General features: G+C 30.5%; 3 protein-coding genes, 2 long non-coding RNA genes and 1 other non-coding gene across 6 annotated transcripts; 3 read left to right on the top strand and 3 right to left on the bottom strand.

Moving 5' to 3' along the window:
- Positions 1–3100: 3100 nt before the first annotated feature.
- Positions 3101–3299, bottom strand: LOC135121751 (U2 spliceosomal RNA). Its single transcript, XR_010279100.1, has one exon. It is a non-coding gene; the product is annotated as a U2 spliceosomal RNA (small nuclear RNA).
- Positions 3300–5997: 2698 nt separating this feature from the next.
- On the top strand, positions 5998–6840 carry LOC135121748 (large ribosomal subunit protein uL13-like). Its single transcript, XM_064046027.1, has 4 exons — positions 5998–6086; positions 6222–6345; positions 6400–6554; positions 6613–6840. The coding sequence occupies exons 1-4, from the start codon at positions 6063–6065 to the stop codon at positions 6838–6840; spliced, it is 531 nt and encodes a 176-aa protein (XP_063902097.1). The 5' UTR covers positions 5998–6062.
- A 91-nt stretch (positions 6841–6931) lies between these two features.
- Positions 6932–8509, bottom strand: LOC135121737 (mitochondrial calcium uniporter regulator 1-like). The gene is made up of 7 exons (XM_064046018.1): positions 8435–8509; positions 8232–8355; positions 7995–8148; positions 7672–7725; positions 7330–7434; positions 7059–7119; positions 6932–7002 (listed from the first exon to the last, which is right to left on the bottom strand). The coding sequence occupies exons 1-7, from the start codon at positions 8481–8483 to the stop codon at positions 6947–6949; spliced, it is 603 nt and encodes a 200-aa protein (XP_063902088.1). The 5' UTR covers positions 8484–8509; the 3' UTR covers positions 6932–6946.
- A 2299-nt stretch (positions 8510–10808) lies between these two features.
- LOC135121739 (uncharacterized) lies at positions 10809–13256 on the top strand. Its single transcript, XR_010279098.1, has 9 exons — positions 10809–10993; positions 11058–11170; positions 11237–11254; positions 11314–11539; positions 11760–11826; positions 12389–12451; positions 12501–12585; positions 12639–12709; positions 12941–13256. It is a non-coding gene; the product is annotated as an uncharacterized LOC135121739 (long non-coding RNA).
- On the bottom strand, positions 12758–16423 carry LOC135121738 (retinoblastoma-like protein 2). Its single transcript, XM_064046019.1, has 11 exons — positions 16289–16423; positions 15916–16035; positions 14156–14320; positions 14003–14103; positions 13791–13938; positions 13645–13728; positions 13472–13576; positions 13299–13406; positions 13083–13247; positions 12948–13019; positions 12758–12833 (listed from the first exon to the last, which is right to left on the bottom strand). Exons 1-11 carry the CDS (start codon positions 16361–16363, stop codon positions 12768–12770), a joined length of 1209 nt encoding a protein of 402 aa, XP_063902089.1. The 5' UTR covers positions 16364–16423; the 3' UTR covers positions 12758–12767.
- Positions 13287–14093, top strand: LOC135121740 (uncharacterized). The gene is made up of 3 exons (XR_010279099.1): positions 13287–13400; positions 13459–13583; positions 13641–14093. It is a non-coding gene; the product is annotated as an uncharacterized LOC135121740 (long non-coding RNA).
- Positions 16424–18818: the final 2395 nt, after the last annotated feature.

Raw genomic sequence — 18818 nt, 5'->3', positions numbered from 1 at the left:
TTTGTGCTCCCATCGAATTATATTTTTCGAAAACCATGAGCACTAACCGTACCAAATGAGCTCAAGATTTATTCCTTAAATTAATTATAGTAATGCAGCAATCTACTTCTCTGTTAGAGGCAAAAAGCACATATTGCGAAAGTATAAATCTACTAGCTCTCATACTCGCAAAATTAATGTACTTTTTTTAAATATCAATAAATTACGAAAAAGAGCAAGAATTTTTAAATTAACCCATCGCTTAAATAAGAAATTTCTCCACCTCTAAAACAAATGGAAGAGTTTAACACAGGAAAAATAGCAAACCATTTTATTTTAGAGGAGGCCATATAAACGTCAAGTGTAGGGCGCATCTTTACTATTAAACAGTTTGGATCTCTACAACATTAAAAGCATTATAAGCAAGTAAAGGACCAGTCAACGTTTTATCACATGAAATATTATTAACAAAGAGCTCTTCTGAGTATAAATAGAGAAACTCCATAATATAAAACCAACTGTTGGAGTTAAAACTCTTAACTCTAAACATTCCTCGTGAAGCAGTACAGTCAGGAGTTAAAGCGGAAAAATCTTTAAACTGCAGACTGGGATAGTAACTGTCAAGTTCTAGTTCAATTGGAACCCACGCATCTATCATTACTTGGTTATTCAGATATTTGGGACATCACCATATAGCAAATTGTAGAGATCTCAATATTCATTTTTCAAGTACTCTTTTTTAGATTATAAACCGAAACTGGCAGCGTTCAATGACGAATTTTGCGACTCAAATCAAAATATAAGTTCATACCTTCTTAAGCACTTTAAATGTTGATAACACAATCCTTGAACTTAAGTGAACTGAAACCTACAGGCCAGCAGTAAATACTAAGGTAACACAAGATCGTGGATCCGACTCACACCGAAGCGATTCTCTTTCTCAGTCTTTTGATTGTCGTGTACGTAACCTTGCCCTCACAAGTTCTAATACGTTACAAGGACCGCTCTGCTCTGCCTTAAGCTAAACGCAAGGACACCTCAGTTCGACTGAAGATCCCAGCCTGATGGTTAATAACATGGAGGTATAACAGGTAAGATAAGTAAAACCATCATACAGGGATCGAGAGATGTCGACGTAGCGAAACAAGGTAACGCTTTTTTAAGTAAAATGGTTTGCGAATATGTTTTACACCTGTAGTGTGCGAAACTTAGCTACCAGGCACAAGGTATGTTGCTAACCAAAAGGGTGGCCACCTGATTACAGGGATTGTAGCGCCAGTTTCAAAACTGGGGAAACCGACGGATACGCACTCAGTCCCGGTGCCATAAATGAAATTAAACTTAAATTAACATATACAGAAAATCTTAGATTAACGAATTTTTGCATCAGTTCTAGTATCATAGGATCGTCTGCACGGTTGAAAAAATGTGCTATTTACTATGGTATAAAAGTGTCCTGTGAGCTAAAACAAAACATATATATATCAAAATGACGATCCCAATAACTAAGTAGTGTAGAAAACTACTTACATCCGAGAGAGAAAGGGCCACAAAACACCAAGTAAGCAAGAACAAAGATATTAGGGACGTTAAAGTAAAACTACTGAAAAACTACAAAAAAAAACATGCCTGAAAAATTTGTTTGAACTTGTAATAGGAACAATACTATTCCCTATATCATTGAAAAATATTGCCGCTCGGAATCGAGTGGTTATAGTGTAGTTCTGGCTACTAGAACTAAATGAATAAAGCGCCGATCCCACAAGGCAACTAAGTCATAATGTGTTAGAAACAGTTACCATGTAGTAAACGAGGTCTTACACAATAAACTAGGAGCGACAGAACTGATAAGATATCCAGTTAAATTTGGCCCAGTAGAGCTTAAATTTTCCGAAAATTGCTTTAAAAATATGAATATTATTCTTTTTATAAAATTATAAAGCTTTAATAAAGTAGTGAATACTCAACCGATTAACCTAAAATAGTACTTTAAGGTAAATAGCCGAATAGGTAATAAATATTCAACAAGTAAATAGGATTATTCTAAAAAGAGTTTGATTTCCAATCTATAAATCGGATCTTGTTAAAGTCACTTTTACCTTGCAAAAAATTTTTGAGGGCCACAGAGTAATTTACAAAGGGCTTCGATGAGGTAAAAACTCGGAATGAGCATGGTTTTAAACGTGCAGGCAGCGGGCAGCTATTATTAGTGTGGGTATTAATTTATATAGCGGCGCATCCACAACTCTTTTGAAGCTCAGGAGTAAATAATATATCCGTTGGCATTTGGTTTATCCTTCCCGTTAGGGAAAACTTTTTATATTAAAGGAGAGTACAGTGAGGTCAAATGTAACTTCAAAAGATAATATATTAGAAGTAGCGAAGCGACCAAAAAAGAAATTTTTGTGTTAAACAGAAAGGAGAGAGTGAGGGTCTATTTTAGTATATTCACTTAAAAAAGGTTTGGCACCCCCACCAACCCAAGCAAGTAACACGATGAAATGTGTCTTAAAAACTGCATCTTGGAAGCCTTCCTTCTTTTACCTTAAGATATGTTAAATTTATTCTATTATTATATTAAAATTATATATATTACATATATATAAAGCTAATATATATATATATATATTATAAAAACATATTATATATATTATTATATATTAATACTATATACAGCCCGCTTACAAGCCTGAAAATATTATTCATTACTTACTTTACTTATTAGTATCTTCTTCTTACATTATTATTATTATTATTATATTTAATATTTTTATAATTTGTATCTATAAATTAAACAAAAATATTTTGTACTACTCTACACAAACCACCTTTTTTGCCACCCCCACCCGACGACGCAACAAGCTCAGAAAGCCTAAAAAGGCGGAATAAAGAAAGTGAAAACAGAGAAGACCCCCCCTCCTCCCCTTCTTTCCCTTCCCCCCCCCCCCTCCGCAGAGAAACGGAACGAATGCACAATGCGGACAGGCAAAAAAAGTGGGAGGGGGCTCCAGAAGGGCAGGGCAGTAAGCAGTAAGAGAACCCTTTTTAGCTAACTACAACACACTCTCCCCCCTTTTAATTAATCTCTTTCAGGTTAACATTATTGAGTATTTGTACCCAAAGCCGGCCGATGATTCCCCCGACAAGGTGTGCAGGACGGGGCCAACCGGCGGAAGTCCAAGGTAGCAAGCTACCCCTACGACTTCCAAGAGCACAAAAATAAATTTAATATTGACTCGGGGCCAGTGGCCCCGTATCAGATATTAAACTGATAAGAACAGATACTACACTTGATCTTAGCCAAAAGGCCGAGAAGCGATAGCCTCCCCACTCCTGGTACCTACTCTATATATATCAATTTGTTAAAATCTAAAGGGTTGGGGAAAATTGGGACTTGAATCACGTGTTTTTTGGGAAAATTTAACTTAAGGCTAAATTTGGGCATAAAGCATGACTTTGCTTTTTTTTTTTTAAAGCAATGGAATTTTGCGAGTTTGCCTTTCATCTCCTTTCTGTGCTAGGCTACTCACACTTAATACTTAACTTTGACTCGTAAAATTGTTACTCTTCTTTTTTAATATACTTATAAAATTCGGTTTGAAGTTCGCAGAACATTATATTTATTTTATTAGAACAAGTTGTAACGAAGTGAAGCATCATTTCTTCTACTTTCGTGCCTCTCTTTACATTAACAAGTTAAAATACTTTTTTTTATTATTTTTTGAAAACGGTTATCATCTGATTATACGTATGTGTATATTTTTAGTTTTTTAAAAAACCGCTAGTCTTTAGAAAAACCACTTTGCGGGCGACTTTGTCATGCGTCATATATAGCCTTGAACTTTTTATCCAAATAAAAGCGTACTAACCTTTTTCGAGTTAAAACAAAAATAGTACTCAGACAGACAGACGCAAAGAGTCTTATTTTAAAAAAAAAAAGATAAACTTGCTCAGCAGCTATTGTTTGGCTAAAACAAAAATCAATTAGTTTCAAAAGCAGCGAACGATGATTTAAAAAAGTTGCCTAAAAGATTCTTCTTATTAGGACCTTTTTTTGTTAAAATAAATCTTTTTTTTTTTCCGTTACAACACTTACTTAAAACCAATAGTTTTGCTTGAGAGTTAAAAATGGTTGTTCAACTTGCGTTTAGAGCGTTACATTCTAAATGTGAGCCCTATTCTTTCCATCCTTTTTTTTATTATCTCATGTGAAAAGGGAGCTCGTTCACTTTTTTCCAAACTATTTCGTTATAAATCCGGCGAGAGGAAGGTTATCATATATCGTTTCTGGCGCTTTGCCAGGGGTCAAGTTTTTTTAATCACAGCAAACTAAAAAACTGAGAACTAAGTTTTAAATTACGTTTTAAAAGTTATCTAAAAGCTTACCATAAACTTGAACCAAGGGCTTCATATAATTACTGTAGAAAAATTGAAATCTCTTCAACTTAAAGAATCACTTTAGAAGGCCAACCATACCATTTTTTAAGCTAAAAGTTGGGACCTACAAGCTCTTCAACTTTACTGCTACTTTACCCTTATAGCGTAGCTACAAGTTACAAGTTCGTACACGAAGAACTCGCAGTTTATTTTCTACGAGATTATCACTTTCTTGTTTTAATTACATAGTGACATTTATTTGAGAATACTATTGTAATAAAGTTTTTAATACTCTTCAAAGTTTAATATTGTCTAAAGTTATATAGTAATTAAGAAGCGTTGGTATCCATATGTATATGACAAATCCGAGACTACCTAAATGAGGTGGGAATGACAACCTCGCTTGTCCTTTTTACTTTTTATTAATTTCTTATCGACTTGGTGTTTTTGTTATATGCTAAAGGGCATATACTAAAGGGCATATACATCCACGTATAATGATGACGGTCATACTATATAGATTACGAAGTCATCACGCAGGCTACTAGGCGATGGAGCAACCCGTGAAATCAGTCATCTATGTCTTCCTTCACATCTCAATCATCTGTACATCCCCGCGAAAAGCACTTCGCCTCGTCCCATCTGAAAATTCAAAGCGCCAGAGGAGTAATTAGTAGTACTCGACGCACTACGCTGTCAGTTAAATCAGAATAATAATAAATTTCATTTCCGACGGAAACGGTTTATTAGAGTATCAGTCCTGTATATGTAATTCAACATGCTCTAACGCACCAAAAAGTGTAACATTATCTCTACGAAGACGATTGGGTGTTGTCAAAAAGGAATATTTCATAATATGAACATATATAACTATATTAACTATATAACTATGAAGGAACAGAAAGAATAAAATAGAAGAAAGCAGACAGAACAGAACAGAACCCTAAAGCATAGAATGCGACCCAACCATGTAAAATAATAAACATGACTTAAACTTCCTCTCGAGAGAGGAGGAGAGTTTTAAACTTGCAGATTGTTAGAGCCCCCACCACGCCAAAAAGTGGACGCCCTACTTAACCTTACAGTTGTCGCAGGGGGTCTCACAGATCTGGAAATTCTAAATACAGATATGTCTCATGAAGCATTGGATATTACGCTCGGCCATTTTCGGTACTTTCCAATAAAGTACTTTCTTAGGCTGATGCGTTTGTTAGGTTGCATACCGCTCGAAGAAATGTTTACAGAGCAGCTTCAAATACTAATGCTTTGAGGAGCAGAAGGGACGTAGCTGTTGAGCGGGTTTGTGGTGCATGGTAGTTTATATCATCAAGACTGCAAAATAGCTCGCATGAATTACTTAATGTTTCCGCAGATCATTGACTTGCCGGTGGCAGAATCAGGTTTTCCAGGACTTGTAAACATACTCGGTCCTTCGCTGTTCAGGTCTAGGCGCACTTATTGAGGTAACTCGTGAGGTTTCTCACATTGCATCGTTAGATGTTTCTTTCCCTGCCCTCGCTTAGTTTTTGCATGAACTCTTTAAATTTGGCAGGGTTTAAAAGGTACGTGCTTAGCGGCCTAGAGCTGTACGGCAACCTGCTTTACTCAGAAAGCTGTGGGTTTTAATTATGCTAACACCTGATTAGGTTTTAAATTATCACTTGTTAGAATACTTCAAATTTAAGTCAAAATTTGGATTATATTCCATGTCCAAGTTGGCTCTGGCAGCAGTTTAGTCTTTAAATTTATAAATAAATTTTTTGTAAGATGACAGCTTTCTTACCCTAAAATGAACATTCAGTTATAAATTGTATGTTAGGAAAAACTATTTATTTTCCAGACTAACTTTTTTTATTTAACGATAGAATATTTTAACATGTTCCCCACGCTGGCATTTGATCAACGCCAAAAGAGTTCCTGTCGGTCGTGTTGCTCAAAAAGCTGCTCATCTAATTTTAGGAAAGCATAAACCTATATACCATCCTGCCCGTAAGTTAACAATTTTTTTAAAATTTTATTTAATATTAACTAAGATTTTCTTAGTTGACATTGGCGATTGCGTTGTTGTAATAAATAGCAATCTAGTTGGGTTTTGTGGAAAGAAATGGAAAGAAAAAAAATATTACAAGCATAGTGGCTATCCGGGTGGCCTTCAAGTTTGGACGGCAGAGCAACTCCACGAAAAGAAGCCCACCGAAGTAAACCTTTTTATATGTATAGTATCTACTAACTTGGGATAAATCATTCTTTCCGCAGTTGATTCGCAAAGCTGTGTGGGGGATGCTCCCTTCGAACGCACTTCGTTACAAGATGATGAAAAGACTATTTATTTTTATAGACGACAAACATCCTTTTGAGCAAAATATTGATTCCAAAGTTCATTTAGAACAGAAAGCTAATGCGACATACTCTCCTAAAATTGTAAAAGCGAAGCTGGCTAACTTGTCGTGGGACGATATAAATGAAGATGGAAGCATTTTTTAATTTAATAAAAAACTTATTTATTTTTGTATTATACTTAAAGACAAATCAATATCAATTTTTTCCCCTTGAAAATATTTAATGAAACTCTAGTGCCAACAATTTATTTTTACTTGCTAAGCCTCATATAAGCAAAGCCCAACGAAATTCCGGAAATCATTGCGCCTAAGTGTAGTAAGTAATTTAAGAAAATTGTTCCCAAAAAAAAAAGTTGGGCCAACCAAAAAAATACTTAAGAAAATCCAACTTCCCTTGCTCGATCAAAGTTTTTAGTCTTTCCGCCTGAAAATAATAATAATAGTAGTTAACAATTCCGCAAATTTTTTAACATATTAGAAATCTTGAAGTGTATTATAGCTATTGGTAATAAAGTTCTCAATCATCTAAGAGATATGAAAATTTTAAAACTTTTAGCGAAAGATAATGGCGCTAAAAGGGCTTAGATCAAACTTAGGACATGTAAATAACTGGGATCTCTTATAAAGAAATTACTTCTGTGTCCACGTGGTTTCTAGCATCCTGGATCGCTTGCGACTGTTGCGCGTGGAGCTCGCGAATGCGGCCTTTTTCTAAACTGAAATCTAAACGCAGGTGGGCCTATTTAATATATATTAAAGCAAAATAAATTCAAATTCCGAAATACTGAGATTTATATATATATAGGCATCGTATCTGTCCGCAGAAACAGTCTTTATTTTTGCGGTCACCAAAAATGCCGTCATACCTTTTTATTATTATATGGAAAGCGAGTGATACAAACAGCATAACTAAACTGCAGTATGTTCTGCTTTCTTTCCAAAAAAAACTGAACATTTATAAAATTGTTTTTATTGCCTGCAACTTGGCTATCTCATCGTTAAGACTTAAACGCAACTTTTCCAAATCGGCCTATAATGGGATTCAATAAATTTATATTAACTATAAAAATAATAAACTAAAACTAAAATTAAATAAAAGTTAAATTATATAATTGCTAATTTGTATAACTTGGTAGTAAAGAAAAGATTTTAAATAATAGTTTGTTAAAAAAAACCTCAAATAAGTCTAAAACTTTTAAAAATTGCCAAGAATATAAATAATATAAAAATCACAATTAAATAAAAAGAAAAGGGTGACATTTTTATAAACAATAACTTGAAAAAGTTAACAAAGAAAACATGTATTTTCTGTTGTTCATATTTGACAAGAGTAAATTTCGATTTATCCAAAATTTCAATTTCGTTTTTTAAATTTGAAAATTTCAGGTCAATAGCTGCAGCAAACTGATTATGGTCCTCTCGTGAAATTTTTATTTCGTCTATCCGAGAAAAGCTGAGTATAAAATTTATAACTCAAGCATAAAACTATGAGAGAAGAAAAATTAAGAACTAGAAAGGAATAAATAAAAAGCAAACGATGAGTCTGTTGTATCTTTGAGGGTGTCACATAATACAGAAGCCTGTTCATTATTAAAGCCAGCTTTTTGCAATTTTTTCACGACTTCGTATGTGTCAAATTTAGGTGCGTTAGAAAAATGACCTTTGACGATTGTAACGTTTGTTATAAATAAAAAAAAATAAATGTTAAACTTTTTAGAGTTAGTAATTATAATCAGTACATATTATATTTATGTAGGAAGTTATAAATCTCCATTGATGTAGTCTCATGCGTTATTCGTTTTAAATTAGGTTAAATTTTGGAACTTAAATCTTTTATTAATATTTACTAAAATAGTTTAATACTTAATAAAACAGTTTTTTTAAAAAAAAATTTGGGGGTAGCCTTCTTTAAGGGTATTTTAAATAGTGCTAAAAGGTCAAAAGTTATTTCGTACTTAAGCGGTACAAACTATCATTTGTTTGAGGAGGTCAGATGGAGGTTAGATATTGCCAGTTGGTGCACAGGTTAGTAAATATAGAGGAGTTTTTTTTTGATTATAGCGGTAGTAGGTGTCGTGCTTAAAAGGGTTTTTTTTTTAATCTCATAATATGAGCAAGTATGTGAAATTTATCTCTTTCTTTTTAATAACAGCGGTAGGACCTGTAAGTTACGGATATTTTTTATACACTCCTGTTTAAGCTAGGACTGGTGCTCTACTTTTAGTTGTGGGTTGAAAGAATAAAGTAAAAAAGAAGGATAAATAAGAAGTTAGAATAATGAATAATTAAAAGTAGCCCTAAATATAATATAACAATCAAAACGTAAGTACCGCCCTACTGTTTACTAAACTAAGGGCGACGATACCTCCATCGTAAGTTAACGAAAAGTTTAGGTTAGGTTTTTTGATAACAATACTTTAAATCCTGATGACCGTGATGTAGGCGCTGGTTTAGTACACTCGATGGTGCTTCAAAGTCAGCTTCCTTTCGTACATGTAGTACACTATAAGAATTTTCTATTTTAAGGAAAATTTTGTTTTTGTAACCTTTTTTTTTATTTAGACAAATACATTAGATTAAATAGAAGTAGAGGTAGAAACTAACTATGACTTCAGCGTATAGATAGTTAACTTTACTTCTAATTTAGTATACTACCCTAAACTGAAATCGGTAAACTGTGCATACTGCTATTTTGCTTATATGAATATGCCCAATACGATGAGCCAGTTAGGCTTCTTTTACTAAAAGGAAGCCCTCAATCTTATTTTACATGAAGCGTAAGAACTTGAATGATTTGGGCGATTTAATTTTAAAAGAAATATTTTAGTATTATTGATATTAGGTGGTTAATTTCAAATATACGTGAAGAGCCATGCATTAAGTCTATGTATAGCTAAAGAAATAAATGTTCAATATATACGTGTAAATAATACGGATATCTATAACCTATGCAAAAGGTCGAGTTTATTGACCAGTTTTCAATCTTAACTTATACCCTTTACGAAAAAATATTTATTTTTGTTTAGTTAATTTTTATCCATCATTATAGGTTAAAATTAATTTCTCAATTTTTTTTCTGTAATTTTTTATAGGCTTTTTTCATCAATTTAAAAATCTTTTTACTTTAATATTATTTTTTACAAAGTACAAAGCCCCTCTCGTACCCGTTAAAGGTAAAGAATTTCAAAGAGGTTATTAGCAGGAATAAATTAGTAAGAAGGGTTATAAAGAAGTGTCGTTGAAGAGTATTGAAAAGAAACTTCCAAATTTCAAAAAAAAAAAGAAGACGTAAATATAGGCGTACAAACCTATAGACTCCTAGATTGACTTGTGTATGTATGTATCTACAAGGCTACGTCAGCTGAAGGTTTCAGTTCTTTGGTGTTGGCGCAAGCTATTTTAGTTGGCTTCATTTTTTTCTTTGCTTTTACCTGTGTCCCGTTATAAGCAACCATAGTTAACCTGCAGAAACGACGCGTTTAGGAGATGGCAAGGACAATAGTTGTAAGGTTTTTATATTTTTGTGTTTATGTATTTGTCTTGCGTTTGTGTATTATGGGTTAACGTTACTGTGCATGTGTCTTGTATTATGTGGTTTTTTGTGTTATTGTCGTCAGCGTAATAGTAATATTTGAATGTAATTTGAGAGTAAAAAGTAGTCGATACTTAAGAATATAGATATCCACTTGCAAAGGAGCTCCACACAAAAGTTGCGTACTTACAGTATTTAATTGAGTGGTATCTTTTTTTTAAAATCATTAAAAATTCCCTGCTCGATAAAGTACTTTGTATATTTAAAAATTATCACAGTTATTTTTAAGTTGAAAATATTGTAAATATTGTACTGCTCACCAAGGCTTTTTGGTTATGTTCTTTTCCACCCTAAAGTTTAAAGCGTGAGTATTTTATTCTTTCCGCAATTATATTCTATACAGGTGTTATAAACCCAAACCTAACGGATCTACACTTAACTTGACCGGCAGGAGGATTTATATCGCCTTTTTGGGTTTATAGCAAGTGCCTCCAATCTGTTCTTTTACATCTTTTCTTATCTTTATATTTTAGTCTTAAATTTGCCTTATTTTACTATCTAAGCAGGTCACCTTCCCCCCCCCCCCCCCAGTTTTATATACTTTCACACTTAAGCAACCTTACTAGCTTTAAGTATATAAATCTTAGTGATCTATATGACTGGAATGTAGTTTTATCTGCGGTTACTCATTAAAAGTCTAATAGGAGGTTGTTGACTCGGTTAAACACCAAATCATTTTTAAATAAAATAATGAAATTGACTTATCGTATGGCACTTATGTGTTTACTCTCCGTTCCACATTTTAGTAACATTTAATTTTTTCAAAAAAGCTGTAAATATTGTCCTTGCGGAACGGAACAACTAATTCTTCGACTTCTACTCGGTCTCTTTTCTCGTGGGGTTTTATCGCTTTATCGACGTAGTGCGTTAAAAATTGTCTTAGGTTGGATTTATCATGCTTGTGAGCTTTAAAATTGTTGCGAGGTAAATACCCTTTTATTCACTGCAGTACTACCCAGTGACGCAGGTCAACTTGTGAAAATTACTATTAATGCGGAAAAGAGCAAAGCTTTTTTTATCACAAAGAATCGCACTACACCGCCACCGTCGCTAATTCTTGAGAAAAAGGTAATCCCTTGGCGGACTCAAGCGAAATACCTGGGGGTCATTGTCGAATGTTAAACCCTCTTGGCGGTCGCATGTAAACTGGATCGCGGCGAAGATGAGGGTGGCGGTTCAAACTCTTTAACCTTTGTATACTGAATCTATCATCCTTTCAGCCACTTTGTTAGAACGGCACCCTATAAATACGGTAAGTCTCTATTGTACTAGGAGGCCCACAATTTTTTTTTAATAAGCCATTGTATATTAAAAAAAATAGTTTAAACTAAATTTTAAATTTGAAAAAGTCTAAATAAAAAAATGTTTTTAGAAATAAAACTATAGCTGTTTTGTCCCTCAAAGATTTAGTTTAATTATTAAAGCAATTAATGTGTTCAAAACTAGTATACTAACTGTTTTTCTGTCACAAGATGGGTTTATCTCCGTAGAAAAAGGATATTAGACAGAAAGGTTATCTGCAAAGAGACCGCTTTCTCGGTAAATTTCAAATTTGGCTTTTAAAATAAAGATTTGAAAAAGATTTGTACTGAGTTATCATTTGACTTCCTCCCCCTTCTCTAAAAAGAGATTTTGTTTATTGTCACTACCTACGAATTAGGTTTTATTTATACTCTGGTAGTATAGTAATAGGTTTTAGTTCGTCACGTAATACATACCACAAGAAAGTAGTCCCCTTGTAATGAATGTTTTTAAATTTTTTTTAGACTTAGTACTTTATGTTAGAATTAAAAATACTATCTACTGTCCAGTTTTTACTTATTAAAGTCTGTTAAGGCAGTTTATTCAATTTGTTTCGTAGGATCTTTTTAGCCCTTCAGATTATTTCAAGGCTACCGAAAGAGTTATGTTAGTTTTTTAAAAATATATTTTGAGTGAATATTATCTAGAATATTAAAACGTATAAGAGTACAAAATATATTAATTTAATTTTTCTTTTTTTGACTATCTTCTAACGTTTTATTTTTCGGTTGTATAATTGATTGTTTATTATGGAATTAAGGTACTTTTTAAATTCTAAAATAGTTTATTATTTTCGTAGAGATATTTCTCTATCTAAATTATTTTTGGATGGTAGGTTGGTTCGCACTAGGTGCTAAACGAGGTTAATTCTTATTTATTAAAATTCCAACTGTTAGTAAATGTGTTACCAGGTTCGCCTTCTACTATTGCAGTCTTAAAGAAAAATTTATTGGAAACTAATTTTAATTGTTAGCGTAATTTACCTGAAGCTTTTAAGTTAAATTTTTGTATAAATAATATATTTCCGGCTAACTTTTTTCAAACACTAGGGAAAAAATAGTTTGTTTGCTTATAGCTGATCTTAACTAAAACCAGTGCTTAGAAAAACTGAAAAATTAAAGTATAGTTATCTTTATTTCAAAAATTTAAGATCGAGAAAAAGTACTTAAAATCTCAAATTAGAACTTCAATGCACGTGCAGACTTTTTCTTCTTGTTTACTCTTTCATTAATCATATTAATAGCCTTTTTTAGAGAAAATAAAAATAATAAAATAAATCTGTGACTTTATCCTGAACAAGTAAAAGAAATAAGAAAAAAGTCCACTATACTTTATAATTCTTTCAATGTAGAACTAACTTTACTTGGACTGGAAAGCGGGCTCGAGTCACCGAAGCAAAGGATCCCGTGAGATCGAGGCGTCGTCGCATGCTAGAAAACGAGCAGCTTTTACGAAGCTTTATAATAAAAAAACAGAAAAAAATAGTAAAGTACGGAGGAAGCCGAAATCACTGCCGTTTCTGCTGCCGCCGCTAATTTTGGCCGCTTCGGAGAGAGAAAAACATTTTGTTCCAGTAAAACTTTTTGTTCGCTGAACGAACATGTGTGATTTAGGGCGGCGAGGAGAAGAGATTGTTCGACTGCAAGCTTGTCGTCCTCCTTTAATAATACCGCATTAGTAATCTAAACTTTTATTCACTTACACCAAACCTTTTCAAGAGAAAAAATAGATTTTTTAAGTCGCGGGATGAATATTGTGTTATAGAATCGTATGATGTGTCCCCGCTGGCCATCTTGTAAAGGAACGCGCTTGTAAACCTCAAAAAGAAGCAAAAAAATTATTTTATTACTTAAAATTCTATATTTTAAGAACAATGTCTTACTGCATTCCTGTCTCTATATAAACTGCGGTAACGCTCTATAATAACTCGAAAAGGAACAACGCTCGGAGCTAAGCGCATCGCGCCATAAATGCAACAGATGATGATCTCAATTGTACAGCGTTAGATTTTTTTATACATTTTACAAGTCTGCTTATTACAAAGAAAATAGTCACCTGATCCACGTGCCTGTCAAAAAAAAGATCGGGATGGAAAACAAGACTCGACTCTATAAGAAATCTGATCTTTTCTTTATAACTCTAAAAAAAGGGAAAAATGACGATCAGCCCAAGCATCTATAACGGTTGAATTAGCAAAAAACCGGCGGGATCTCCAAAGCGCCCGCCAAGCTGCCCAGTCGGCTTAAAAAAAGGCGATATATTTTCCGATAGAAAAAAAAAAGTTCTTTGCCTCGCGGGGGAGTTTTTTGAAGATCCCGCGGAGGCGTCTTCGGCAGTTCTACTTCGCCTCTTTAAAAAATTTGATCTTGATTAATTACTTTGTATACATAAAAAGCCAGAATATGATTATTACGAGTGTAACTTTTTATAATAATCTTTGTAAAAAGAATGATCTTTCTGAAGTGAAAGTAATTCCAATAAGGAGGCAGAGCGCCAAATTAATTCCTCTAGAATCTAAATATAAAAAAAGATTTGATTTTTTTTAAAAAATAGTAACAATCGTTACGCGTTCTTCTATAAAAGACAAGTGCTGAAGCTGCTGTCCAATAAAAAAAGTTTCAAATCTTGAAAAGAACTGGATGACTTTGAGACAATCAAAATAATCTAACTGAAGAGCAGCCACAACCGCTTCATAAGTGAATTGCTTGCAGGCAGAAGAGAAGATTACAATCTAAAAAGCAAAAAAAAATTATTCTGAAAAAAAAAATTCCAAAATAAATTTACTAGAACACGATTAGAAGTCAATATAAAATCAACACAAAAACAGTTTTTCAAATTTACGATTCTCGAATAAAAAAGGGAATAAAATCTAAAATTTAAATTTGTCCATAGCATTAATTTTTTTAATGTAAAAATATAATTAAATGCAATAAAAAAATGGTAAAAAAGGAAAACATTAATATTAAGTCAAGCGAAAGGAACAAAAATAAGGAAAAAATTACACTTAAAAAAATTTTTATGGAACGATTATAAAATTTCTGAAAGGTAAGTATTAAATTTATTGTTTAACAATTATAAAGACAATACGAATAATATATTTCGGCCAAAAAAGTTGGAATCTGATATTTCTTATCAAGTACAGTAAAAAATTTTAGTAACAGAAAAAAAAATAAAAATAATTGCTTTAATATCTAAAACCGAAAAAATATTTCAAGTAAAAAAAATAAAATTAAATTCGAACAAAAGAAATTATTTTCTTCTTCAAAACTATATATAAGAATTTTATTAAAAAATTATAACTTTGGCACATAAACCAAAACAAGTAGAAGTGTATAATTTAAACACGACTAACAAAAAGATTAACTGATAACGTTTTTTTAGTGTTCGAATTAAAAACTTTGAAAACTTGAACATGTTTCGAATGATTATGAAAACGGTGTTAACGTTGAAGCGAATAAATAAAAAAATTATTTGGTAAATAAGTTTTATGAATTAAAGATACCGAAAAGTATAGAGATCTAACGAAACTTCTTTTTTCGGCTGATGCCAAGCCAAAAATTTAGATCAAATTGTACAAAATAAAAAGTTTATGTAAATTAAAATATTTAAAACAGTATAAAGTAAAAAAAGAATTTTGAAGGGAATTGTACGAGTTATAAAAAGTATTGAAAAAAATATATTATGTATATTAATATCATAATATAAAAGAAAAATTAATAATTACAAAATTTTTTTAAAAGTTAAATAAAATTTACTAAATATTCTTAAGTTGTATATAAATTTATATTAAACTTAAATATGTTGGTATAAAAATGGTAGTAAAATTCATTTCAAAATAATTTTTGTTTCATTATTACAATCACCTTAAAAAATATTTTTAATTTTTTAATAATAAATAATTTTTTAAAAATAATTTATATTTCCATAAAAATTTAATAAAAACATCTAAAAATCTAAAATCTCAAAATAAAACTGAAAAGGGGATTATAATATAACAAATAATTGATTAAAACTGAATATCGAAAAATTATTTAAAATAATACAAAATTCATAAGTAAATTGACAAATTATAAAATAAATCAAACATTTAATTAAAGCAAAGAAACACTTTAATAAAATACTAAAGCAGTGAACATAGAAAAATAAAAAGTTTGAATATTTTTCTATTTAAGAAAATATATTTGCACTGAATATTTTAACAAATGCAAACAATTAAAAATATAATTATTTAATTTTATAAATGACGTCATGGAAATATTTTTTAAAAATTTAAAGCAAATAAAAAATTAAATTAAGATTGAAATTTATATAGTAAATTATTAATACTTCCAGCGCGAGAGCGAAGATGGCTGTTTGAAAATTCCCTAGCAATAATAACTTTTTATAATTGTCAGGTGCCTTGCGAGATTCGGCGTTGAGCAAGCTTACAAGTACTTGAGAGTACAGCTGGATATAAATTGGTAAAAAAGATTTGAAATCCATTTTAAAAATTTACTCTAGCGCAATTAAAATAAAGAGAAATTTGACTAGAGTATGACAAAATTAGAATAAAAAATAAAATTTATTTTATTTTATTTTTTGCTGAAGATTAAATATGAAAGTTTGCTAATTATAATTTTTTAAAAAAGAATATAAATTAATTTTATAGCTATTCAATCTAAAAAAAAAATAAATTTACAAATTTTAAATAATTAAGTACCTTAGTTGCTTTTGGGAAAATTAAATTTGATTTTAAAATTGCCGATAGCTGGTGAGAAAAATAATTGTCAAGCATATTTTCACAAGTCTTCAGCGTTTTTTCAATTGCGGTTATAATAAGACTCCCGCTGCAGCCAGGAAAAATCTAAAAAAATATATTAATTTATGATTGAACAAGTAAATAACTTAAAAATTGCATTAAAAAATTAACTATTAGAAATGGTTATAAAAATAAAAAAAATAATTTTAAAAACTGTATACGAAAAATTTTAAGGGCTTTCTAAAATTTATGTTAAAGGAATTATAAAAAATCACCAACTTTTGTAAAAATTATTCAAAAACTAAATTTACGAAAAATCAAATTATAAGTTTGCATGTTAAGAATTTAAATCACTAAAAAAGTAGATAATCATAGCTTAATTAAATTAGGGTTCCAAGATAATTTTTCTCTTGAAAAAATTTTATATAATAAATAAACTTCAAAACAAAAAAGCGTAAATAGAATTTATAAAGTACACTATAAATTTTTATTATATTCAGCACAATAATACAAAAATTACTCAATAAAAAATAAAAAAAATTAAAAATTGAAATATAGAAAAGTTAAATCTATTTTCTTTTAAAACACTAAAGTCGTAACATAATTGAGTAAATATTCTTAGAGTAATGTTTTATTAAAAGCCACAACAAACTTCCTAAACGAAATAAATAAATTGAAATTTGCATATTAAATATAACAAAAAGTTTGAAAAAATAATATAAAAATAGTAGTATACATAAATTTTTAATAAAAAATTTGTTTTTTGAAAAATAATACATTTGCAGTACATAAAAATCTTACGTTTACCAGAAACTAAAACTTATATAAGTTCTCATATGTATAGAATTTTATAAAGCTACTTCCATAATTTTTAAAATATATAGAAATAAATGCCTCAAATTCAGTGTTTTTTAAATCCAGAGGAAATGGTACAGTCTCGAGCTTTAAAAAGAAATTTTGAAATTCAGTAGATTCCTTGTCATCTGAGATAAAAATAATTTTTAAAGTAAAATTATAAGTGAATTATTTCCAAATTTAAACTCGAATATAATTGAACATTCGGAAAAATAATCAATTAATAAACTCAACCATTCAAAAAATAACAAAAGAAAATTAACTATTTAGAAAGTAAAGTTGAGTGCAGTTTACTTAGAAATATATAATTAACAAATAAAAAATTAATTAAGTCTACTATAAAATAAACTGTAAACGAACTATCTAACAATAAACAAAAAATTTTTAAAGAAGAGCAAAAGAAACTGCAAAACGTGAAAAGTTGTTAAGTAAAAATTAAAGTAGGAGAGTTTTTTTATAGAAAAATTGATAAACAACAGAAAAACATTCTGTGTAATAAATTAAAATATAAATAAACAAAATGAAACTTTTAAAAAAATTGGTACCAAGTTACTAAAAATTTAAAAAGTAGAATGGTTCTAAAAATTATAGATTTTACTAAATTACAATAAAGGTATTAAAAATTTTCACATCAAAAATTAAAAAATTATTAATAAAAAAATTTGAATATAGCTTACCATAAAAATCCAATTTTTCTAACGAAGCTGTTTTCATAATTTTCCGTTCGTCAAAGTCTGTTTTACTCAAACACTGCAATTCATAAAATTTCTGGAGCTTTTCTTTATTACTGTCAAGACACTTATAAAGATCGTCTAAAATAGCAAAGTTGGTTAAAAAATTTACAAGATTATTTAATAAAACAATATGAAGACAAGATCCGTTTGAGTTGTTACAATGAAATTTTATTATGAAGAGGAGCAGTTGGAAAGCTCAGAATTTATTTTTATTACCCAAAATCAAGATAAATTGTAATTCAATAAACAATTCTAAGCATTAAAAAGCACCTAAAGAGTGTACGAATCATAAATTTATTATAAAGAATAATGGAGTACCAAGCTGAAGAGAGGCCGTAAAACTATTAAAAAGAGGAAGCAGATCCATAACTTTTTCTGCAGGAAACATAAATAATTCACACAGTTTCTTTAAACCCTCCTCTTACATAAACATTATAAAATGTGAATAATATCCTTTTAATAAAATAAAACCTTCCTCAGGAGTATCCTGTTGATAACTTCGCTTTACATAAAAAACATACAAGCAGCACAGAAGCAACTGAAGAGAATTGAACAAATTTGCTCGCGTGCCCAAAAGCTTAGCTGTCCAAGTAATAGAGCTATGAAAAGCCGTAACAGTGAAAAAAGGAAATAACATATAAACTATTTTTTTAGAATTTACAAATAATAAGACTTGGAAGAAGAAATAAAAAATATTAGCAACCTTTTGAAAAGAGAAACAATAACCAAGTAAATTCGAAGCAATTATAAAAATCAAAGCTTTCAAAAGTTCTATGATAAAACGATAGGAGTAAGTGTTACATAACCAGATATTGATAGAAGATTGCTAAACTTGAGAAGTATATAAGAGTGTACCCTAAAAAACTTTGGAAAACCGATTCTGAAACTTTTAAGTATTTATA

This window comes from Zophobas morio, unplaced genomic scaffold (assembly GCF_036711695.1).
Source record: "Zophobas morio isolate AGI-343-1 ecotype UQ-CSIRO unplaced genomic scaffold, CSIRO_AGI_Zmor_V1 ptg000686l, whole genome shotgun sequence".
NCBI classification, from domain to species: Eukaryota; Metazoa; Arthropoda; class Insecta; order Coleoptera; family Tenebrionidae; genus Zophobas; species Zophobas morio.
Note: the sequence above shows the minus strand (reverse complement) of the source record. Positions and strands in the feature narration are given on the sequence as shown.